Source organism: Oncorhynchus masou, chromosome 1, assembly GCF_036934945.1.
Source record: "Oncorhynchus masou masou isolate Uvic2021 chromosome 1, UVic_Omas_1.1, whole genome shotgun sequence".
Lineage (NCBI taxonomy): Eukaryota > Metazoa > Chordata > Actinopteri > Salmoniformes > Salmonidae > Oncorhynchus > Oncorhynchus masou.
In genome coordinates this window covers 65,389,318-65,414,116 of record NC_088212.1, presented here as the reverse complement: position 1 = coordinate 65,414,116, position 24,799 = coordinate 65,389,318, and the positions used below count along the sequence as shown (strand labels likewise).

The 24,799-nt window shown below is 47.4% G+C and overlaps 1 protein-coding gene and 1 pseudogene across 1 annotated transcript; both read right to left on the bottom strand.

Annotated features, from left to right (window-relative positions):
- Positions 1 to 9,008: 9,008 nt before the first annotated feature.
- Positions 9,009 to 11,651, bottom strand: LOC135548184 (UDP-glucuronosyltransferase 2A1-like). The gene is made up of 2 exons (XM_064977528.1): positions 11,573 to 11,651; positions 9,009 to 11,091 (listed from the first exon to the last, which is right to left on the bottom strand). The coding sequence occupies exon 2, from the start codon at positions 11,085 to 11,087 to the stop codon at positions 9,489 to 9,491; it is 1,599 nt and encodes a 532-aa protein (XP_064833600.1). The 5' UTR covers positions 11,088 to 11,091; positions 11,573 to 11,651; the 3' UTR covers positions 9,009 to 9,488.
- Positions 11,652 to 16,995: 5,344 nt separating this feature from the next.
- Positions 16,996 to 19,393, bottom strand: LOC135548220 (neuronal acetylcholine receptor subunit alpha-5-like; annotated as a pseudogene).
- Positions 19,394 to 24,799: the final 5,406 nt, after the last annotated feature.

Here is a 24,799-nt window from a genome sequence, read left to right as displayed (position 1 = left end):
ATAGAAGTCCACACCTGGTTGGAAGAACCCATTAAAAACATTTTGGTAATGTGGCTGAATAGAAAATCTGTCGTGAGCTTCCCAAAGCAAATGGAAAAGCACATTCTTTACTCTCTCTGTGAAGATCATTTTGTGTGAGAGCCCTGATCCAGTCATTGGAATATAAGACATAGGGGATGGTGCAATGGCTTAACGTCCCTCTCCACTGTTTACCCACTGTACATTGTAGACTAGAGGTTCCTGAAGATAGTGAGCCACCAAAATACCAGTCCCCCATGCTGGGTCAGTAAACACCGGGTCATACTGGCTCTCTTTTAGGGTCTTCATTAAATCCTTGTCTTTCAATACAGCAGTTGCCGTGTCACATTCCAGTCCATGAACCTTAGACATTGCAGAGAACATCTCGATTTGAAAATGTATAAAGTTTAATACAGAGCTCTTTCCTCTCTCTATATCAATTACTTTCTTCACGATTGGCTTTACAAATTCCTCATATTCCACATCATCAGTGACAGGTATTGTAAGAAAACTGTAATGTAGAGACCCTTCTTTAATATACCAACTTTAGTTGGCCGTACCACTGTGACGCTGTGTCCCTGAGAGTGAAGAGCCTTGATCAGATTGTCCATGTTCAACCAGTGGCTACCTTCTAAGGGAAATAGTAGAATTTTCCCACCATCGTTGGTTCTCCAAGAAACAACCAGTAAAGATATGAGAAGGTATGAGTTTATGCTTCCATTATGGCTTGCCATCTTTCATCTGAATGATAGGTGAAATCAGAAGGCGGGATGAACAGAATGCAAAACAACAACTCTTGTTTTTGTATCAGGTAGACTCTGACTGACTTAAGTCCCCAACTATGTCCCCCAGTTTCTAACAGGCTCACAGACTTAAAATCTCATCTCAAGACACCTCTGTAATGCAAAGAGATGGTCTTAGAAGCTGGAAAGTAGTTACATTAAAACAGTAGTTTTTGCTCATACAAGAGCATTCACAGCTGAATTCTTCAGTGAAGCTTGTTCAAGTGGATTATAATTCAACTCTTTCTTGATCTTGTTATGTAACACTGCTTTTCTGAGAATGTAGCCACTGTTAAAAATGTTTTTATTTTATTTTGTATTTTACCAACCTAGAGTTAATAAAATATAAAAGTGTAATGTAAGGGTAATATAAAGGGTAGTGTATATAAAAGGGTATAAAAGGTTTGTCACGTTCTGACCTTAGTTCTTTTGTTATGTCTTTGTTTTAGTATGGTCAGGGCGTGAGTTGGGCGGGTTGTCTATGTTCGTTTTTCTATGTTGTGTTTTTGTGTTTGGCCTGGTATGGTTCTCAATCAGAGGCAGGTGTCGTTAGTTGTCTCTGATTGAGAATCATACTTAGGTAGCCTTTTAGCCCCTGTGTTTCGTGGGTGATTGTTTCCTGTTTTGTTGTTTGTGTCACCATTCAGGACTGTTTCGGTTTTCGTTTTCATTGACTTTGTTATTTTTATATTTTGTCGTGTTCAGTGATTATTAAAGTATCATGAACACTTATCACTGTCAGGATTTGGCCAGGGTGGTTCCGGGTTTTGGTCAGTAGATGTCCCCATTGTGCTTTTTGTCCCTATGTTTTTCCCTTGATCCCCATTATTATTTGCACCTGTGTCTCGTTTCCCTTGATTGTATTTAAACCCTTTGTTTCCCTCAGTTCTGTGCTCTGTGTTTGTATGTTAGCACCCTGCCCTAGTGTTCTGTGTGCTCTTGTCGATTCCGGGTGAAGTTCTTGTGGTATTCTGTTTTTTGTTTTTGTTTATTTTTTGGTGAGTTTCTTTTGAGGTCTTTTTGTGTTTTTCCTACCACCTTTTGGATTTGCCATTTTTTGCATTTTAGGATTTTTTCTTTATTAAATACACCGTCTTAAGTACTGCTGTGTCTGCCTCATCTTCTGGGTTCTGCTGTCTATTCGTGGCTCAGTTGGTTAAGTGACTGTTTCTCACTCCGGAGACCCAGGTTCGAAACCGGGTCCTGACAGAAACACAGAGCCAAAAATGAACCCAGAGGCAGCCAGTTCCCAGGATCTTTTTGCCACGCTGTCCCACCACCAGGAGACTGTCCAACGCCACGAAGCCGCCCTGGTTCAGCAAGAGGCCTTAATGGCTAGACATTCTCATCTTCTGTCGGAGATGCTGACTTCCATTAAGAAAATATCTGCTCGACTTACCCCGGCAACAGTTTCCGTCCCAGTACCTCAGGTTCACGTACCCATGGCAGTTAACCCCCTGGCTGAACCTCGTCTTCCACCTCCCCAACGGTTCTCAGGTGATCCAAGTGCTTGTAAAGGCTTTCTCACTCAATGTTCTCTCTCCTTTGAGCTGCAACCCTCGTCGTTTCCCACCGACCGGTCTAAGATCGCATATATCATCACCCTGCTGTCGGAAAAAGCCCTGGCCTGGGCTACTGCTGTGTGGGATGCCCATAGTTCCTGCTGTGCCAGCTACTCTGCCTTTGCTGAGGAATTCAAACGAGTGTTTCAAGGCCCAAGCAGTGGTTCTGACTCAGCCAAACAGCTCCTGACACTCCATCAAGGTTGGCGCAGCGTGACGGACTATGCCATCCAGTTCCGCACGGTGGCAGCAGCGAGTGGCTGGAACAACGAGGCGCTCACGGTGTGCTTTCTGAAAGGCCTTTCCGACACTATCCAAGATGAACTGGCCACTCGGGAACCACCGGACAATCTCGAGTCCCTGATCAAGTTGGCCTCACGCATTGACCAGCGTCTGAGAGAGAGAGAACTCAACCGTAGACCTCTAGCCCCTATCAGTCCCAGCTCCGAGTCCCCACCTTTATCATCGCTGGCTCCACCGGAACCCATGCAGATTGGACGCATCTCCCAGGCTGAGAGAGACCGCCGGATGAGGGAGCGACGCTGTTTATATTGCGGCAAACCGGGCCATTTCCGTTCCACGTGTCCCGGGCTCCAGGGAAACGCTCTGTCCCGTACAGACCGGGGGAACTGTAACGGGAAACATAACCTCCTCCCATCCGTCCAACTCCCGTCTGCTCATTCCAGTCACCCTCTCCTGGGACAACCACAAGCTTCACCTTCAAGCCTTGGTAGACTCTGGAGCCGCAGGTAACTTCATGGATGGTGTCTGGGCGAAGGAGAATGGCGTTCCCTCTGAACCTCTAAGTGACCCCATGAGGGTTACTACATTGGATGGAAGCCCTTTGGGATCTGGACTTGTCACTCATGTCACTACCTCCTTGAGACTTTCAGTTTCACAACACCAGGAATTGATGAACTTTCATTTGATCTCCTGTTCCGAGTTCCCTCTCGTCCTTGGATACCCCTGGCTTCACAGCCATAACCCTCACATCGACTGGTCTGTGGGCACTATCAAGCAGTGGGGTCCTACGTGCCAAGCTACTTGTATTTTCCAGAATTCCCCGGGTTCTACTCCCGAGTCTTTAGAATCCATCGACCTGACCCGAGTTCCCGAGTGTTACCATGACCTCAAACTGGTGTTTAGCAAACAGAGGGCCACCATGCTACCACCCCATAGATCTTACGATTGCCCCATCGACCTGTTTCCGGGCACTTGCCCCCCAGGGGTCGGATCTTTTCCCTATCTCCACCCGAACGAGCTGCTATGGATACCTACATCAAGGACTCTCTGGAAGCAGGCCTCATGCGTCCATCAACCTCCCCGGCGGGAGCAGGGTTTTTCTTTGTGGCCAAGAAAGATGGTGGATTACGTCCTTGCATCGACTACCGGGGACTCAATGACATAACTGTCCGTAACCGTTACCCGCTACCCCTTATGGCCACAGCCTTCGAGCTGCTCCAGGAAGCAGTTGTTTTCACTAAGCTTGACCTGCGGAACGCATACCATCTTGTGCGGATCAGACCTGGTGACGAGTGGAAGACCGCTTTCAACACGCCTACTGGTCACTATGAATACTTGGTGATGCCCTTCGGCCTGACCAACGCCCCAGCGGTGTTCCAAGCGCTCATAAACGATGTGCTTAGGGATATGCTTAACATATTTGTGTTCGTTTACTTGGATGACATCCTCATCTTTTCGAGCTCCCTTCAAGAACACACTAAGCATGTCAGACAAGTACTCAAACGCCTCCTGGACAGCCATCTGTACGTTAAGCCGGAAAAATGTGAATTCCATTCATCCCGAGTACAATTCCTGGGATTTGTAGTGGAACCCGGTCGAGTCCAAATGGACCCTAGGAAGGTAGGGGCGGTAGCGGATTGGCCCACCCCCAAATCCGTTAAGGATGTTCAGCGTTTCCTGGGCTTCACAAACTTTTACCGCAAGTTCATCAAGAACTTCAGTTTGGTGGCAGCTCCTCTCTCAGCTTTAACCAAAGGTGGCAATGCAAGGTTTTTGTGGGGAAGAGAAGCTGAGACGGCCTTCCAAGGACTCAAGCAGCGCGTCCTCTCTGCTCCCATCCTGATACTACCGACTACGGATGAACCATTTGTGGTGGAGGTAGACGCATCAGAGGTTGGTGTTGGAGCTGTCCTGTCTCAGAGGGGTGAAGACAAGAAGCTTCATCCGTGCGCTTTCTTCTCACACCGGCTTACCCCGACTGAGAGGAACTACGATGTGGGGATCGTGAACTCCTAGCGGTTAAGATGGCATTGAAGGAATGGAGACACTGGCTCGAGGGGCTTCTCACCCGTTTCAAGTGCTTACGGACCACAAAAATCTGGAGTATATCCAGCAGGCGAAGCGATTGAACTCTAGACAAGCTAGATGGTCTCTTTTCTTCAATCGATTCCAGTTTATCCTCACCTATCGGCCCGGGTCGAAGAATCTCAAACCGGATGCCCTGTCCCGAGTCTACGCTCCTGCCATTCGAGATGACACGGACATGCCTGTCCTTCCTGCTGCTAAGATTGTGGCTCCGATCTCGTGGCAAGTTGAGGATACCGTGAGACGTGCTCAAGCTAGCGAACCGGACCCTAAAGGAGGCCCTGCCAATCGGTTGTTTGTCCCCAAGGCAGTGAGGACTCAGGTCCTTCTGTGGGGGCACTCCTCTCGCCTCACCTGTCATCCGGGCGTAGGTCGCACCTTGGAGTTCATCCAGCGTAAGTTCTAGTGGCCTACCATAAGAGTAGACGTTGCCACTTTCGTCAATGCCTGCCCCGTGTGCTGCCAGGGCAAATCTTATCACCTCCGCCCTCAAGGACTCCTTCACCCTTTACCTGTTCCCCACAGACCCTGGTCCCATATCTCATTGGACTTTATTACTGGACTTCCTCCATCCCATGGCAATACTACTATCCTAGTCATAATCGACAGGTTTTCAAAGGCGGCCAGGTTCGTCCCTCTGACTAAGTTACCTTCTGCCAAGGAAACGGCTGAGTTGGTAATTAATCATGTGTTCCGAGTCTTCGGCATTCCTCAAGATGTGGTTTCTGACAGAGGTCCCCAGTTCGCCTCAAGGTTTTGGAAGGCCTTCTGCCAACTCATGGGGGCTTCTGCCAGTCTATCTTCAGGGTACCATCCGGAGTCCAACGGCCAAACAGAGGATGAATCAAGAGCTGGAAACCACCCTCCGATGTATGACTCGTGACAACCCGTCCACATGGTCATCCTTTATTGTTTGGGCCGAATACGCGCACAACACCTTGCGCTCCTCCTCCACTGGTATGTCCCCGCACGAGTGTCAGTTTGGCTATGCTCCTCCATTGTTCCCGGACCAGGAGGCAGAAGTCAGAGTGCCTTCAGCCTTGAGGTTCGTCAGACGCTGTCGGCTTATGTGGAGGAAGACCCGTCTTAATCTGATGCGTTCCTCACAGAGGTATCAACAACAAGCCAACAGACGTCGCCGTCCCGGGCCTACCCTGCGCCCCGGCCAGAGAGTCTGGCTTTCCACAAGAGACTTACCTCTACGGGTGGAGTCTCGCAAGCTGTCCCAAAAATACATCGGTCCCTTCAAGGTTGCCAGGAGAGTTAACCCAGTTTCTTATCGCCTACACTTACCCAGATCCCTTAAGATTAATCCCACATTTCATGTGTCATTGTTAAAACCTGTTGTTTTTTCCCCTTGTCCCGGCAGACAGACCTCCCCTCCGCCTCGTGTCATTGGAGGCCAGCCGGCTTATACCGTCCATCTGATACTGGATTCCCGCCGGGTGCAGCGGTCCTGGCAGTATCTGGTGGACTGGGAAGGCTACGGTCCTGAGGAGCGCTCCTGGGTTCCTGCCAAAGACATCCTGGACCCTGACCTCATTCGTCAGTTCAGGGTCCTCCACCCTGAGAGAGCTGGTAGGAACGTCAGGAGCCGTTCCTAGGGGGGGGGGATTCTGTCAGGATTTGGCCAGGGTTGTTCCGGGTTTTGGTCAGTAGATGTCCCCATTGTGCTATGTTTTTCCCTTGATCCCCATTATTATTTGCACCTGTGTCTCGTTTCCCCTGATTGTATTTAAACCCTTTGTTTCCCTCAGTTCTGTGCTCTGTGTTTGTATGTTAGCACCCTGCCCTAGTGTTCTGTGTGCTCTTGTCGATTCCGGGTGAAGTTCTTGTGGTATTCTGTTTTTTTGTTTTTGTTTATTTTTGGTGAGTTTCTTTTGAGGTCTTTTTGTGTTTTTCCTACCACCTTTTGGATTTGCCATTTTTTGTATTTTAGGATTTTTTCTTTATTAAATACACCATCTTAAGTACTGCTGTGTCTGCCTCATCTTCTGGGTTCTGCTGACTATTCGTGGCTCAGTTGGTTAAGTGACTGTTTCTCACTCCGGAGACCCAGGTTCGAAACCGGGTCCTGACACACACGCAACACCACACAGGCACACACGCAACACCACACAGGCACACACGCAACACCACACTGGCACACACGCAACCCCACAGACATGCACTAAAGGGTCATTCCGATAATGGCTGATATGTAGTTATTTTTATTGATTGACCATATTTAAAAGTGTGCTTTTTTGAATTACATTCGAGACAATTATTCAACTAATTTTCATTACCTTACAAACCCTAATTTGACAGTTTGGAGCAGGATTCATGCCATTCAGCCTAGCACTTTTTCAATCTGCGCTATCTAGAACAGCCTATATTGGCACTCACAGATTCAGAGACGAGCGACAAATAAACTTGAACCAAGCAGAAACTCGCCATTGCTATTCAATGACGATCCCACCTTCATTCAGATTTTATCAACATTTTTTGGCTCGGTGTGTGAATCTGGGCCAGTGAAAGGCAACTTTGTTTTTAAAGAGGAGCTGTACGTTGTGCTAGTACGGCGTTCCGGACAGCTACGGAGAGCTATGGAGAGAGAGAGAGAGAGGGATGAGTCATCTCTTTTTACAAGCAGATCCATTTGACAAGACTTTTGCTGGAGCTCACCATGAATTACTTTTCTCCTCATGAGAGACATTTGATTGCACTACACTATATACTGAGTGTACAAAACATTAAGAACACCTGCTCTTTCCAGGACATAGACTGACCAGGTGAATCCAGGTGAAAACTATGATCCCTTGTTGATGTCACTTGTTAAATCCACTTCAATCAGTGTAGATGAAGGGGAGGAGACAGGTTAAAGAAACAAATAAAGTAGATAGTAGGAGAGAAGCACTGACGTGGACAGAGCAATATCTTCAACCTTATGTCCTCATTCACCGCTGACAAAGAGATGTGGCCATGCAGTGGTGTAAAGTACTTAAGTAAAAATACTTTAAAGTACTACTTAAGTATTTTTGGGTGTATCTGAACTTTTACTTTTACTTCACTACATTCCTAAAGAAAATGATGTACTTTTTACTCCATACATTTTCCCTGACACCCAAAAGTACACGTTATATGCTTAGCAGGGCAGAAACTGGTCCAATTCGCACAATTATCAAGAGAACATCCCTGGTCATCCCTACTGCCTCTGATCTGGCGGACTCACTAAACATGTGATGATTCTGTCACGGTCTTCCTCCTCTTCATCTGAAGAGGAGAAGCGAGAAGGATCAGGGGACCAAAATGCGGCGTGGTATGTGTTCATGGTGAATATTTAATTAAATATGATGAGAGTGAGTGAGTTAATCTGAGTGACCACAATGTTTCTGTGTTTGTGGACTTTCACCAACTTGTACTTGTTTGGAATATGCAATATGTGTTTGTGAGAGCTGGGGCCACTCATATACAAAAGAATTATGCACGCATGACTGTACGTGACTTTGGATAAAAGCGTCTTCTAAATGCTATGTTATTATTTAAGGCTATGAGGTTGTCAATTTAAGCTGTACACAGCAAAATCACGAGTGTACATTGAACTCAGAGATTGTACATTGTATTATATCAGAATGTATATATGAGTCCAACTTAACTGGTGTTAAAATAACAGTTTTGAAAGTGTGAACTCTGTAGCAGATGTTAACAGTCAACTCCATCAGACAGCATTTGTACCCTAGAAGTTTATTATATTTTAACACTGTAGGGTGTAAAGCCTTAATTGTATATTTACCAGTCTGCCTTTTGAGGGAATGATCGAGTTACCACCCATTACTGTGTTTGTTAGTGACAGAGTTTGTTGCATTTATTCATTCACTTCCAGGCCTGTAGCCTTCACGAAGTGAGTGCCTAAGTGTTATAGTTTAATTAAGATTAAACCCTTTATGACAATACATTACATACATCATATGGGCTTTCTTTGATGGCCTAGTTTCTCCCTAACACTGTGGTCTGAAATTTTTGGCTCGCAAGCCACATCAGGCCTGCAAATTACATTATGCTGGCTGGCAAAGTATGTATCTTTCTGTAGCATAAGATCAATGTACATGCAAAAACACAGATATTGCAACAAACAATACTAAACATCAACCTGCAATAGAGCATGATGGTAAATATGATAATGATGGATGAGGTTTAGATTTTTCTTTACACTACACTGAGTAAAAAATCTTTAACACTGTGATTGTAACACTTACAGTAAATATTTGCAGTGTAGAATTGAATCACAAAATGCACAACCATCTGGAAATACTTGACAAGAAATATATTTCACACTAAATTATACATAAGCATTTTATTATGTTGGCATCAATTCGACATTATACATTTTCATGATTTAAAGGTGTACTATGCAGAAATCACTCTGCCATTTCCTGGTTGCTAAAATTGTAATCGTTTGCCTAATTTCAGTCTATGTGGCAAAACAAGCAAGTGTAGTGTAGAGAATCATTGTATCATCTAAACCACAGTGAAATATATTTTCCATAACCAAAAATGTTGTATTTCCTGCTGTTTGAACCTGGTGTACAAAACCGAAAGTAAAAGAAGCAAAAAGATACTTAAACATGGGAAGCATAGAGATAGCACACATAGAACAGATCTACGGCGTCTTAGACTTGCTTTCAATGAGAATGACAGATCCATAACTCGCATACCTATAGGAGTTTTGTTGGGTATTGTTCCATATAACAGCTTTAATTAAGTCATATATATCCTACTATTTGTGTGCACCAGAATGTGGAGAATTGGATCTGCTCATTCATTCACTTTTAATCTTTCTTTTCAAGCATTTTCTAATGCATAAATATCTTACTATTGCAACAAGAAGAAGAATAACCACTGAAACAACACCCAACAACATCAGGACAACATCTACAGAGTGGTAGGAGTACCAAGGCATTCTGTAGGACTCTGTACGCAGGTGAGCAGCACCTTTGTGTCTCATGACAAACTCAATCCAGAAGAGGGCAGTGTCCAGGGGTTCCATTGGCACGTCCCGTTGTAGCCTGGAGAGTCTCTGCATGTTCATCCTGTAGGACGGCTCATCCAGAACTTCCTGTAAGGCCTCTAGGAAGTTATTGTTCTTGTCTACTGTTGCCATGGATAAAAGCTTTGCTCCTCCTCTCTCTTTCAGACGAAGGAGGTTGTCATATTGATCAAATAACAGAGGTAGACCCACAACAGGAATTCCATGGTAGATAGCCTCTTGAACCCCATTTGTTCCTCCATGAGCTACAAACAGCCTTGTCTTAGGGTGTCCTAACAGATCATTCTGAGGCATCCAGTCAACTACTAAGGTGTTGTTGCCCAGAGAAGCTGGCCTGTCTCCTTTGTGTCTCCAGATTACCTTCTGAGGCATTTGGGAAAAAGCAGCAGCAATCACATCAGCTATATCATGTGGTAATTCAGTAACGAAAGTCCCCAAAGACATGATAATGACTCCATGCTCCCCAGAACTGTGAACAAACTTCTCCAGTTCTTGGGGAAGAGGTTTGGCAGGATTACATTGGAACCCTGCCATGTAGATAACATTAGGCATGGTGGGACGAGGAAATTCAAACACAAAGTCAATTCTCATGAGCCACAGATCAGCTCCTTGTAATAACTCATAAAAGTCGACACCTGGTTGGAAAAACTCATCACAAACAGCCTGGTAATGTGGCCAGACAGTCAACCTGTCCCGAACAGCAGATAGCAAATATAAAAGCATATTCTTTACTCTCTCTGTGAAAGTCATTTTGTCTGAGTGCCCTGATAAAGTCATTGGAATGTATGACATTGGTGATGGTGCAATAGTTAAATGTCCCTCTCCACTGATTGCCCACCGTACATTGTAGACTAGAGGTAGCTGAAGATAGTGAGCCACCAATAGACCTCCTCCCCATGCTGGGTCAGTAAGCACCAGGTCATATTGGTTCTCCTTTAGGGTCTTTATTAAATCAGTGTCTTTCAATACAGCAGTTGCTAAGTCACTAGCATATTTATGAAGCTTAGACCTGGCAGAGATCATCTCGATTTGCAAATGTATAAAGTTTAATACAGAGCTCGTTCCTCTCTCTATATTAATTATTTTCTTAATAATTGGCTTTACAAATTCCTCATCCATAGCGTCAGTGACAGGTATTGTAATAGAACTGTAGTAGGGCGATTCTTCTTTGATATACCAACTTTTTGTCGTTCGTACCACTGTGATGGTGTGTCCCTGAGAGTGAAGAGCCTTGATCAAAATGTCCATGTTAACCCAGTGACTTCCCTCCACAGGAAAGACCAGCAACTTCCCACCATGGCAAACTGAACCACACATAATCAACAGAAATAACAAAAGGCACAAAGTCATGCTTCCAATGTATGTCATCATTTATCTGAAATATAAAACAAACAGAGATAGGAAATCATATTCAGTTTGAATAACACATTGAATGGATTTTGACATATTGTCAGTGAGCTGATTATATATATATATATATATATATATATATATATATATATATATATATATATATATATATATATATATATCCTCATTTATGTACAAGCATTTTGCTACACCTGCGATAATATCTGCTCAATATCCATATGCGACCAATTAATACAATTTGATTTGATACAAATCATGAAAGACCATGAAAAGCTGTTCTCAATTGTGCCTTATTAATTCCCATTAGGGTTTTGAGAGTTTGAGACAATGAATATGAGACTTTATTCTTCATTTAGATTCACATTTGATTCAGTATGTGAACAATATCTCACAATACATTTCATCCTTGTTGATGAACATTAACTTAACGCAATTATTATTAGCTTATACAGTCTGGAGGTAAGATGCAGTGCAATATTACTTACCAGATGATCTTCATGTTATGTGTATGGAAGCCACGTGTAAAATGTGCAGTTAACTTTGGCTTTTGTTGGTTTGTTGATTTATACCGGTTAAGTTAAGGTCAAAGTCCCCCATGCTGGGTAAGTAAACACCGGGTCATACTGGCTCTCTTTTAGGGTCTTCATTAAATCCTTGTCTTTCAATACAGCAGTTGCCGTGTCACATTCCAGTCCATGAACCTTAGACATTGCAGAGAACATCTCGATTTGAAAATGTATAAAGTTTAATACAGAGCTCTTTCCTCTCTCTATATCAATTACTTTCTTCACGATTGGCTTTACAAATTCCTCATATTCCACATCATCAGTGACAGGTATTGTAAGAAAACTGTAATGTAGAGACCCTTCTTTAATATACCAACTTTAGTTGGCCGTACCACTGTGACGCTGTGTCCCTGAGAGTGAAGAGCCTTGATCAGATTGTCCATGTTCAACCAGTGGCTACCTTCTAAGGGAAATAGTAGAATTTTCCCACCATCGTTGGTTCTCCAAGAAACAACCAGTAAAGATATGAGAAGGTAGGAGTTTATGCTTCCATTATGGCTTGCCATCTTTCATCTGAATGATAGGTGAAATCAGAAGGCGGGATGAACAGAATGCAAAACAACAACTCTTGTTTTTGTATCAGGTAGACTCTGACTGACTTAAGTCCCCAACTATGTCCCCCAGTTTCTAACAGGCTCACAGACTTAAAATCTCATCTCAAGACACCTCTGTAATGCAAAGAGATGGTCTTAGAAGCTGGAAAGTAGTTACATTAAAACAGTAGTTTTTGCTCATACAAGAGCATTCACAGCTGAATTCTTCAGTGAAGCTTGTTCAAGTGGATTATAATTCAACTCTTTCTTGATCTTGTTATGTAACACTGCTTTTCTGAGAATGTAGCCACTGTTAAAAATGTTTTTATTTTATTTTGTATTTTACCAACCTAGAGTTAATAAAGTATAAAAGTGTAATGTAAGGGTAATATAAAGGGTAGTGTATATAAAAGGGTATAAAAGGTTTGTCACGTTCTGACCTTAGTTCTTTTGTTATGTCTTTGTTTTAGTATGGTCAGGGCGTGAGTTGGGCGGGTTGTCTATGTTCGTTTTTCTATGTTGTGTTTTTTGTGTTTGGCCTGGTATGGTTCTCAATCAGAGGCAGGTGTCGTTAGTTGTCTCTGATTGAGAATCATACTTAGGTAGCCTTTTAGCCCCTGTGTTTCGTGGGTGATTGTTTCCTGTTTTGTTGTTTGTGTCACCATTCAGGACTGTTTTGGTTTTCATTCACTTTGTTATTTTTATATTTTGTCGTGTTCAGTGATTATTAAAGTATCATGAACACTTACCACGCTGCGTATTGGTCCTCCTCTTCTTCCACCCACGACAAGGGTTACAGAATCACCCACCACCAAAGGACCATGCAGCGTGGTAAGGAGCAGCGCTATCTGGAAGAGGTAACAACATGGGACGAGATAGAAAGGTGGTCGGTCGAGCCAGGGAGAGTGCCGGAACCCGCCTGGGATTCTCTGGAACAGTGCGAGGAGGGATACCGGAGAATGGAGTTGGCACGGCGGTCAAGGAAGCCCGAGAGGCAGCCCCAAAAATGTATTGGGGGGGAGGGGGCACACGGGGAGTGTAGCTAAGTCAGGTAGGAGACCTGAGCCAACTCCCTGTGCTTACCGTGGAGAGAGGTGGACCGGGCAGGCACCGTGTTATGCCTTGAGATGCACAGTGTTCCCGGTGTGCAGGCATAGCCTGGTGCGTTACATCGCAGCGCCTCGTATCTGCCGGGCTAGAGTGGGCATCGAGCCAGGTGCCATGAAGCTGGCTCATCGCATCTGGTCTCCAGTGCGTCTCCTTGGGCCGGGGTACATGGCACCAGCCCTACGCACGGTGTCCCCGGTTCGCCAGCACAGCCCATTTCGGTCTATTCCACCTCGCCGCACTAGCCTGGCGACGGGGAGTATCCAGCCAGGTAGGGTTGTGCAGGATCGGTGCTCGAGACCTCCAGTGCGCCTCCACGGTCCGGTCTATCCGGTGCCTCCTCCACGCACCAGGCCTCCGGTGGCAGTCCCACGCACCAAGCTGTCTCTCCGTCTCCTTCCTCCAGGTGCTCCCTCCTGTCCAGCGCTGCCAGAGTCTCTCGTCTGTCCTGAGCTGCCAGAGTATCTCATCTGTCCTGAGCTGCCAGAGTCGCCCGTCTGTCCTGAGCTGCCAGAGTCGCCCGTCTGTCCTGAGCTGCCAGAGTCGCCCGTCTGTCCTGAGCTGCCAGAGTCACCCGTCTGTCCTGAGCTGCCAGAGCAGCCCGTCAGTCAGGAGCTGCCAGAATCGCCCATCACTCCGGCTCTGTAGTCCGCACCTTTGGGGGGGGGGGGTACTGTCACGTTCTGACTTTAGTTATGTTGTTATGTCTTTGTTTTAGTATGGTCAGAGCGTGAGTTGGGTGGGTTGTCTATGTTCGTTTTTCTATGTTGTGTTTTTGTGTTTGGCCTGGTATGGTTCTCAATCAGAGGCAGGTGTCGTTAGTTGTCTCTTATTGAGAACCATACTTAGGTTGCCTTTTCCCACCTGTGTTTCGTGGTTGATTGTTTCCTGTTTTGTTGTTTCCGTTTTCATTCACTTTGTGTCACGCCCTGGTCTTAGTATTTTGTGTTTTCTTTATCTATTTGGTCAGGCCAGGGTGTGACATGGGTTTTTGTATGTGGTGTGTTTTGTCTTGGTTTTTTTTCACATGTATTGGGATGGTAGCTTAGTGGGGTGTTCTTGGTGAATCTATGGCTGTCTGAAGTGGTTCTCAATCAGAGGCAGGTGTTTATCGTTGTCTCTGATTGGGAACCATATTTAGGCAGCCATATTCTTTGAGTGTTTCGTGGGTGATTGTCCTTTTGTTCCTTTTCATGTCCTTATATCTGTCGTGTACTAGTTTCCACCAGTATTAGGCTGTTTCGGTTTTCGTTCCGTTTATTGTTTTGTAGTGTTTGTGTTTAGTGTGTTTTTTTCATTAAACATGAATCCCAATAGCCACGCCACATTTTGGTCCGACTCTCCTTCGCATATAGAAAACCGTTACAGAATCAGGACCAAGAGGCGTGACAACAGGCAGCGGCAGCAGGAGATACGAAATAAGGATTTCTGGACTTGGAAGGAAATCCTAGACGGAGAAGGACCCTGGGCACAGCCTGGAGAATATTGCCGCCCCAAGGAAGAATTGGAGGCGGAAAAAGAGGAGAGAAGCTGGTATGAGGAGGCAGCACGGCGACGAGGATGGAAGCCCGAGAGTCAGCCCCAAAAATTTCTTGGGGGGGCACAGGGAGAGTGTGGCAGAGTCAGGAGTCAGACCTGAGCCAACTCCCCCTGTTTATCGTGAGGAGCCAAGGAGGAGACCAGAACCAGAGCCGGTGTTGGAGGTGAGCGAAGCAGAGACTGTGAAGGAATTAATGGGGAAATTGGAGGAGAGAGTTAAGAGGGAGTTGCTGTGTTGGTGCTTTAAGCATGGAATTCGCCCGACGGAGCGTGTCGGGATTTGATGGCACCTGGGTCAGCGCTCCATACTCGTCCTGAGATGCGTGTTAGTCGGCTGGTGAAGATTGTGCCAGCCTCATGCACCAGGCCTCCTGTGCACCTCCCTAGCGTTGCACGTCCTGTGCCAGCCCTGCTCTCAAGATCTCCAGTACGCCTTCACAGTCTAGCCCATCCTGTGCCACCTCCACACACCAGCCCTCCGGTGGCAGCTCCCCGCACCTGGCTTCCTGTGCGTGTCCTCGGCCCAGTATCACCAGTGCCAGCACCACGCATCAGGCCTACAGTGCGCCTCGCCTCTCCAGCGCTGCCAGAGCCTTCCTCCTCTCCTGCGCTGCCGGAGTCTCCCACCTGTTTAGCGCTACCAGAGCCTTCCTCCTCTACAGCGCTGCTGGAGTCTCCTGCCTGTTCAGCGCAGCCAGAGCTGCCAGTCTGCAAGGAGCAGCCAGAGCTGCCAGTCTGCAAGGAGCAGCCAGAGCTGCCAGTCTGCAAGGAGCAGCCAGGGCTGCCAGTCTGCAAGGAGCTGCCAGTCTGCAAGGAGCTGTCAGTCTGCAAGGAGCTGCCAGTCTGCAAGGAGCAGCCAGGGCTGCCAGTCTGCAAGGAGCTGCCAGTCTGCAAGGAACTGTCAGTCTGCAAGGAGCTGCCAGTCTGCAAGGAGCTGCCAGTCTGCAAGGAGCTGCCAGAGCTGCCAGTCTGCATGGAGCAGCCAGAGCTGCCAGTCTGCAAGAAGCCGCCAGAGCTTCCAGTCTGCAAGAAGCCGCCAGAGCTGCCAGTCTGCATGGAGCAGCCAGAGCCGTCAGTCAGCATGGAGCAGCCAGAGCCGCCAGTCAGCATGGAGCAGCCAGAGCTGCCAGTCAGCATGGAGCAGCCAGATCCGCCAGTCTGCCAGGATCCGCCAGTCAGCCAGACTCTTCCAGATCCGCCAGTCAGCCAGGATCCGCCAGTCAGCCAGACTCTTCCAGATCCGCCAGTCAGCCAGACTCTTCCAGATCCGCCAGTCAGCCAGACTCTTCCAGATCCACCAGTCAGCCAGACTCTGCCAGATCCGCCAGTCAGCCAGGATCTGCCAGAACCGCCAGCCAGCCAGGATCTGCCAGAGCCAACTAACTGCCTGAGCTTCCTCTCAGTGCTGAGCTTCCTCTCAGTGCTGAGCTTCCTCTCAGTGCCGAGCTACCCCTCAGTCACGAGCTACCCCTCAGTCCCGAGCTACCTCAGCCCCGAGCTGCCCCTCAGTCCCGAGCTGCCCCTCAGTCCAGTGGGGTCCTGGATGAGGACTACTAGGCCAAGGTCGGCGCCCAATTTTTCAGTTTTTGATTTGTTAAAAAATTTTGAAATATCCAATAAATGTCGTTCCACTTCATGATTGTGTCCCACTTGTTGTTGATTCTTCACAAAAAATACAGTTTTATATCTTTATGTTTGAAGCATGAAATGTGGCAAAAGGTCGCAAAGTTCAAGGGGGCCGAATACTTTCGCAAGGCACTGTATATAAAAGGGTAATCATAAAGGGTACTGTACACTTATTTACAAAGGGGTGGATTAAAAGTTGTGAATTAACACCTGTTAACTATTAGCTAGTCTCAGGTGGCCAGCATTCCATAATCCTGTCTCCTTAACTGTGAGAAGCCTGTTTTTCAGAGGCAAGAAAGACAGTAACCTGGAGAATTGTATTCATTGTTATACTTTACTTTGTGAGATATGCCTATAGGGAGGTATCCTCCTTTCAGAATATAAAACAATTGATTGTTAATTTAATCTATTAACACATACAGCAACATAGAGACAATAATCCCTCATTCATTTACACAAATCAAAAATCATGATGGAACTAGAATCCATTGCAATTATAACTGGTCTCCCACACCCACGTGAGTAAGTGTCTCTTTATCTGCACTGACTGTAGTGTCTCTGAAATTATTGTGCTCAGTGCACTTAGTCTCAGTTTAGTCTTATCCGCTGCCGCCTGCATGGTTGGGGACGATGATGTTTGCCCATTTGTAGATGGCAGGGATGAAGAGCAGAGCAGAGCCCAGTACTGAGACCAGGAGAAAGGTCCACAGGAACACACGATCCAGAACTTGAGCCACAAACTTCCAGTCCTGCACCACCTGGAGAGAGAGACCAAAACGCCCTTCAGACACCAACACATGACCTCGTTGACACAGGCTGGGAGGGCTTTGCACTCAGAGGTGCAGTTGCATGTGACAATCAGAGGATGGAGACAAATATACAGTATGGAGATGATGAATATATAGAGAGAATTACAGTAAGACTTCAAAAACCTAAATTCAGTACTATAGAATTGATTTTGAATGGTGTTCAAGTCATAACAAACAAACACAATATTCTCTCTGGCCAACTTTGTCATTGATACTGAGGGGCAGACTGATTCTCTGTAACTCAATGGGATCTTACCTCTCTGACCTCGTTCTCCTTGACCACATGCATGGTGATGTAGCGGATAGAGTCCAAAGCAGCCTGCAGGTTATTCCTAGAGGAGAGATGAGGGGTGGACTCTGGTGAAGAACCCTTCGTAATGGCCCCTACTACCCCCTCTCTTCTTGCCAGTCCTGCCCACTCTCTCCCTGTCAGTCCTTCCCTGGCCTCGTCTGGGGTAGCATAGCGGTCCACGTGGCTGCGCATACACAGCAGCTTAGGCAGCCTGTGCAGGAAGATACTTTGCACCCATGGCGCCATGCCTTGGTGCGTGGATGAGGAGCGGTGGTGGATGTTGATAGAGAAGACGGTGATGACAATTGAGAGCGTGACAAAGATCATGGTGAACACCAGGTACTCCCCGATAAGAGGGATGACCTTGGAGGAGGACGGAATAATCTCCTCGATCACGAGGAGGAAGACAGTGAGGGACACCAGCACAGAGGTGCACAGGGAGATCTTCTCCCCGCCGTTGGAGGGCAGTTAGAAGACCAGGATGGTGAGGAAGGAAAGGCCGATACAGGGGATAATGAGGAAGAGGGTGTAGAAGAGCGGCAGTCTACGGATGATAAAGGAGTAGGTGATGAAGGGGAAGTGGCAGGGACCGTCCATCCTCAGACCACGGCTGCCTGTTGCTTTCACTATCTCCCATTCACCATTGTCAAAGTAGTCCCTCTTATCTACATGGAAGTCCTCCAGGAGGATGTCAACCTATTGAATGAATACAAGGTTAGAAAAGATGAAACATCAACAGATGTATCTTCCCTTCAACTCCCCAAAGTATAAACAAGAGATTTACACATTTCTGAGATCAATTAAAGACTTTATGGTCATTACTATACTGCAGACTGTTTCACAATGCTGTGTAGGCTACAACCTGTAAGCCATCATAGGTCCAGGAGCCAAACTTCATGGAGCAGTTCTGCAGGTCAAAGGGGAAGAAGGTGACATCGATGATGCAGGCTGACTTGTAGTTAGCGGGCTGTGTCCAGATGATGGTGCCATCATACTTGACAACAGCCTTGGTGACAGAGCCCTCAAAACACCCATCGGCACTGTTAGAGGAAAGGGTTCACATCTGTTTATCTTCTACGGGGTTGAATCGGGCTTTTCTTGATGTGTTGGATTCATTGAATTTGTGCTGTTCAAAATATAGTCTATGCTGTGTAGGGTTGCAAAGCTACCGGTAATTTCCCAAAGTTACTGGAATCTTCAATTTTGGTATTTAACAGACAATCTATGGCAATCTATCGTAACTTTCGTAATTTATACTTGAAAACGTATTTAAAAAAAAGAATGAATATATAGTATTAATGTATTATATCTGTGTCCATATTGTCCATGAGTTTCTAGTAGATAGACCATATGGTTCAAGAGAAAATAACCTAATTAATTAAAAAAGCATTTAATCAACAAAAGCATTCTATTCAATTAACTCTGCAACACAACTGCCACCAGTTTGATGCCAAAACACTGACAACAAACACATACTGACATAGTAAAAAATGTTGAAACCCTCATATTAAACACCAATGGTATTCACTAAGTTGATGGTTTATATTTAGGTTAATGTTTTACAGCTTTGTCATTATATTTTATGAATTTCTTTAATCATCTTATTACATTATTGAAGATATTTTCTGTGATGAGGCCACTAAGACTGCATTTACACAATTCCGATTGTTTTAATTAATTGGTCTTTTGAACAATCAGATCAACTCTAAAAAAGATCTGATGTGAAAAGATCTGATGTGATTGATCAAAGGACCAATTAGTAGAAAAAAGATCAGAATTGGGCTTCCTGTGTAAAAACAGTCACAGAGGGCCAGAGATTGTTACTGTCATGTCTTATTATGTCTGTTCCTGTCCTTTCTCTTCACTCTGTCTCTCTCTGCTGGTCTTATTAGGTTACCTTCTCTTTCTCTCCTTCTCCAGCTGTTCCTCATCTCCCCTAACTAGCTCGTTCACCCTTTCCCCACCTGTTCCCTTTTTTCCCTCTGATTAGGTCTCTATTTCTCTCTCTGTTCCTGCTACTTTCGGTGTCAGATTCTCGTTTGTGTTTCTCATGCCAGAAGCAAGCTATCGTCTCGTTTGCTTCCTCCTAGTCCTATCCTGTCGGAGTCTGCCTGGCAGGTGCATCCTGTACTCTACTAACTATCTTTTGTTTGCACCGTGTCCAGTTCATCATATGCTACGTGTGATCAGCTACCACCGTTCCTCTGTGACCCGCACCGACCCAGAGCGACCTGCAGCCTGTCGCCGCTACCCAGCTATTCATCAGAGGGACTTTATGTTTCATTTGTCACCCTCTCTGCGGGTATTCTATTGTGCCATTGACAACGTCGGAAGAGGATCTATGCCATTCCTGTTTTTTCATTAAAGGAACTCTGTTTCTGTTAAACCGCTTTTGGGTCTTCACTCAAGTACATAACAGAAGAATCTGACCAAGAATGGACCCAGCGGCTCCGGACCCTTTTCACTCCGCCGTCGAGATCCAGGGAGCGATGCTAGGCAGACACGAGGAGGAATTGTCTGCTGCTCGACATGCCGTTGAGACCCTGGCCGCCCAAGTCTCCGACCTCTCAAGACAGGTTCACCAACTCCACCTCGATCCACCGCCCACTTCCAGGGTTTCCGAGTCTCCGGAGCCCAGGATCAATAACCCGCCGTGTTACTCTGGGGAGCCCACTGAGTGCCGCTCATTCCTCACTCAGTGTGATGTGGTGTTCTCTCTCCAGCCCAACACTTACTCCAGGAGCACAGCCCGCATCGCCTACGTCATTTCTCTCCTTACCGGACGGGCGCATGAGTGGGGCACGGCAATCTGGGAGGCGAGGGCTGAGTGTATTAACCAGTATCAGGACTTTAAGGAGGAGATGATACGGGTTTTTGACCGTTCTGTTTTTGGGGAAGAGGCTTCCAGGGCCCTGTCTTCCCTATGTCAGGGGAATCGATCCATAACGGATTATTCTATTGAGTTTCGCACTCTCGCTGCCTCTAGTGACTGGAATGAGCCGGCTTTGCTCGCTCGTTTTCTGGAGGGTCTCCTCGCCGAGGTTAAGGATGAGATTCTCTCCCGGGAGGTTCCTTCCAGTCTGGACTCCTTAATAGCTCTCGCTATTCGCATAGAGCGACGGTTTGATCTTCGTCGCCGAGCTCGTGGAAAGGAGTTCGCGTTCTCCGTTGCCCCCCTCTCCGCATCACTGCCACCTGCCGCATCACTGCCACCCTCCTCCGCCGTCTCGGATGCTGAGCCTATGCAGCTGGAGGGTATCCGCATCTCGGCCAAAGAGAGGGAACGGAGAATCACCAACCGCCTCTGTCTCTACTGCGGCTCCGCTGGTCATTTTGTCACCTCATGCCCAGTAAAAGCCAGAGCTCATCAGTAAGAGGAGGGCTACTGGTGAGCGCAACTACTCAGGTCTCTCCTTCAAGATCCTGCACTACCTTTCCGGTCCATCTCCGCTGGACCGGTTCATCTGCTTCCTGCAGTGCCTGGATAGACTCTGGGGCGGAGGGCTGTTTTATGGACGAGACCTGGGCTCGGGAACATGACATTCCTCTCAGACAGTTAAGGGATCCCACGGCCTTGTTCGCTTTAGATGGTAGTTCTCTCCCCAAGATTCAGCGTGAGACGCTGCCTTTAACCCTCACTGTCTCTGGTAATCATAGCGAAACCATTTCTTTTTTAATTTTTCGTTCACCTTTTACACCTGTTGTTTTGGGTCATCCCTGGCTAGTTCGCCATAACCCTTCTATTAATTGGTCTAGTAATACTATCCTATCCTGGAATGTTTCTTGTCATGTGACCTGTTTAATGTCTGCTATCCCTCCTGTTTCCTCTGTCTCTTCTTCACAGGAGGAGCCTGGTGATTTGACAGGGGTGCCGGAGGAGTATCACGATCTGCGCACGGTGTTCAGTCGTTCCAAGGCCACTTCTCTCCCTCCACACCGGTCGTATGACTGTAGTATTGATCTCCTTCCGGGAACTACTCCCCCGGGGTAGATTATACTCTCTGTCGGCTCCCGAACGTAAGGCTCTCGAGGATTATTTGTCTGTATCGCTCGACGCCGGTACCATAGTCTCCTCCTCCTCTCCCGCCGGAGCGGGGTTTTTTTTGTTCAGAAGAAGGACGGGTCCCTGCGCCCATGCGTGGATTATCGAGGGCTGAATGACATAACAGTTAAGAATCGTTATCCGCTTCCTCTTATGTCTTCAGCCTTCGAGATCCTGCAGGGAGCCAGGTTTTTCACCAAATTGGACCTTCGTAACGCCTACCATCTCGTGCGTATCAGGGAGGGGGACGAGTGGAAGACGGCGTTTAACACTCCGTTAGGGCACTTTGAATACCGGGTTCTTCCTTTCGGCCTCGTTAACGCTCCAGCTGTCTTTCAGGCACTAGTTAACGACGTCCTGAGAGACATGCTGAACATTTTTGTTTTCGTTTACATGGACGATATCCTGATTTTTTCACCGTCTCTCCCGATTCATGTTCAGCACGTGCGACGCGTCCTCCAGCGCCTTTTGGAGAACTGTCTTTATGTGAAGGCTGAGAAGTGCACTTTTCATGCCTCCTCTGTCCCTTTTCTCGGCTCCGTTATTTCCGCTGAGGGCATTAAGATGGATCCCGCTAAGGTCCAGGCTGTCATTGATTGGCCCGTTCCTAAGTCACGCGTCGAGCTGCAGCGCTTTCTTGGCTTCGCGAATTTCTATCGTCGTTTCATCCGTAATTTCGGTCAGGTGGCAGCTCCCCTCACAGCCCTTACTTCTGTTAAGACGTGCTTTAAGTGGTCCGTTTCCGCCCAGGGAGCTTTTGATCTTCTCAAGAATCGTTTTACATCCGCACCTATTCTTGTTACACCTGACATCTCTAGACAGTTTGTTGTTGAGGTTGACGCGTCAGAGGTGGGCGTGGGAGCCATTCTTTCTCAGCGCTCTCTCTCTGACGGCAAGGTCCATCCTTGCGCGTTTTTTCTCATCGCTTATCGCCGTCAGAACGTAATTATGATGTTGGTAATCGCGAACTGCTCGCCATCCGCTTAGCCCTAGGCGAATGGCGACAGTGGTTGGAGGGGGCGACCGTTCCTTTTGTCGTTTGGACTGACCATAGGAACCTTGAGTACATCCGTTCAGCCAAACGACTTAATGCGCGTCAGGCTCGTTGGGCTCTGTTTTTCGCTCGTTTCGAGTTCGTTATTTCTTATCGTCCGGGCTCAAAAACACCAAGCCTGATGCTTTATCTCGTCTCTTCAGTTCTTCTGAGGTCTCCACCGACCCCGAGGGGATTCTCCCTGAGGGGCGTGTTGTCGGGTTGACTGTCTGGGGAATTGAGAGGCAGGTAAAGCAAGCACTCGCTCACACTCCGTCGCCGCGAGCTTGTCCTAGGAACCTTCTGTTCGTTCCCGTTCCTACTCGTCTGGCCGTTCTTCAGTGGGCCCACTCTGCCAAGTTAGCCGGCCACCCCGGCGTTCGGGGTACGCTCGCTTCCATTCGCCAGCGTTTCTGGTGGCCCACTCGGGAACGTGACGCGCGTCGATTTGTCGCTGCTTGTTCGGTCTGCGCGCAGACTAAATCTGGGAACTCTCCTCCTGCCGGCCGTCTCAGACCGCTTCCCATTCCCTCTCGACCGTGGTCTCACATCGCTTTAGATTTTATCACCGGACTGCCTTCATCAGCGGGGAAGACAGTTATTCTTACGGTTGTCGATAGATTCTCTAAGGCGGCTCATTTCATTCCTCTCGCTAAGCTCCCTTCTGCTAAGGAGACGGCTCAGATCATTATCGAGAATGTTTTCCGAATTCATGGCCTTCCGTCAGACGTCGTTTCGGACAGAGGCCCGCAGTTCACGTCTCAATTTTGGAGGGAGTTTTGCCGTTTGATTGGGGCTTCCGTCAGTCTCTCGTCCGGCTTCCATCCCCAGTCTAACGGTCAAGCCGAACGGGCCAATCAGACTGTTGGTCGCATCTTACGCAGTCTTTCTTTTCGTAACCCTGCGTCTTGGTCAGAACAGCTCCCCTGGGCAGAGTACGCCCACAACTCGCTTCCTTCGTCTGCTACCGGTCTATCTCCTTTTCAGAGTAGCCTCGGGTACCAACCTCCGCTGTTCTCATCTCAGCTCGCCGAGTCCTGCGTCCCCTCCGCTCAGGCTTTTGTCCAGCGTTGCGAGCGCACCTGGAAGGGGGTCAGGTCGGCACTTTGCCGTTATAGGGCGCAGACTGTGAGGGCCGCTAATAAGCGTAGAACCAAGAGTCCTAGATATTGTTGCGGTCAGAGAGTATGGCTCTCCACTCAGAACCTTCCCCTTAAGACAGCTTCTCGCAAGTTGACCCCGCGGTTCATTGGTCCGTTACGTATTTCTCAGGTCATTAATCCTGTCGCAGTGCGACTTCTTCTCCCGCGATATCTTCGTCGCGTTCACCCGGTCTTCCATGTCTCCTGTGTTAAGCCCGTTCTTCGCGCCCCCGCTCGTCCCTCCCCCCCCCCATCCTTGTCGAGGGCGCACCTATCTACAGGGTTCGTAAGATTTTGGACATGCGTCCTCGGGGCCGTGGTCATCAGTACCTAGTGGATTGGGAGGGGTACGGTCCTGAGGAGAGGAGTTGGGTTCCCTCTCGGGACGTGCTGGACCGTTCGCTGATCGATGATTTCCTCCGTTGCCGCCAGGTTTCCTCCTCGAGTGCGCCAGGAGGCGCTCGGTGAGTGGGGGGGGTACTGTCATGTCTTATTATGTCTGTTCCTGTCCTTTCTCTTCACTCTGTCTCTCTCTGCTGGTCTTATTAGGTTACCTTCTCTTTCTCTCCTTCTCCAGCTGTTCCTCATCTCCCCTAACTAGCTCGTTCACCCTTTCCCCACCTGTTCCCTTTTTTCCCTCTGATTAGGTCTCTATTTCTCTCTCTGTTCCTGCTACTTTCGGTGTCAGATTCTCGTTTGTGTTTCTCATGCCAGAAGCAAGCTATCGTCTCGTTTGCTTCCTCCTAGTCCTATCCTGTCGGAGTCTGCCTGGCAGGTGCATCCTGTACTCTACTAACTATCTTTTGTTTGCACCGTGTCCAGTTCATCATATGCTACGTGTGATCAGCTACCACCGTTCCTCTGTGACCCGCACCGACCCAGAGCGACCTGCAGCCTGTCGCCGCTACCCAGCTATTCATCAGAGGGACTTTATGTTTCATTTGTCACCCTCTCTGCGGGTATTCTATTGTGCCATTGACAACGTCGGAAGAGGATCTATGCCATTCCTGTTTTTTCATTAAC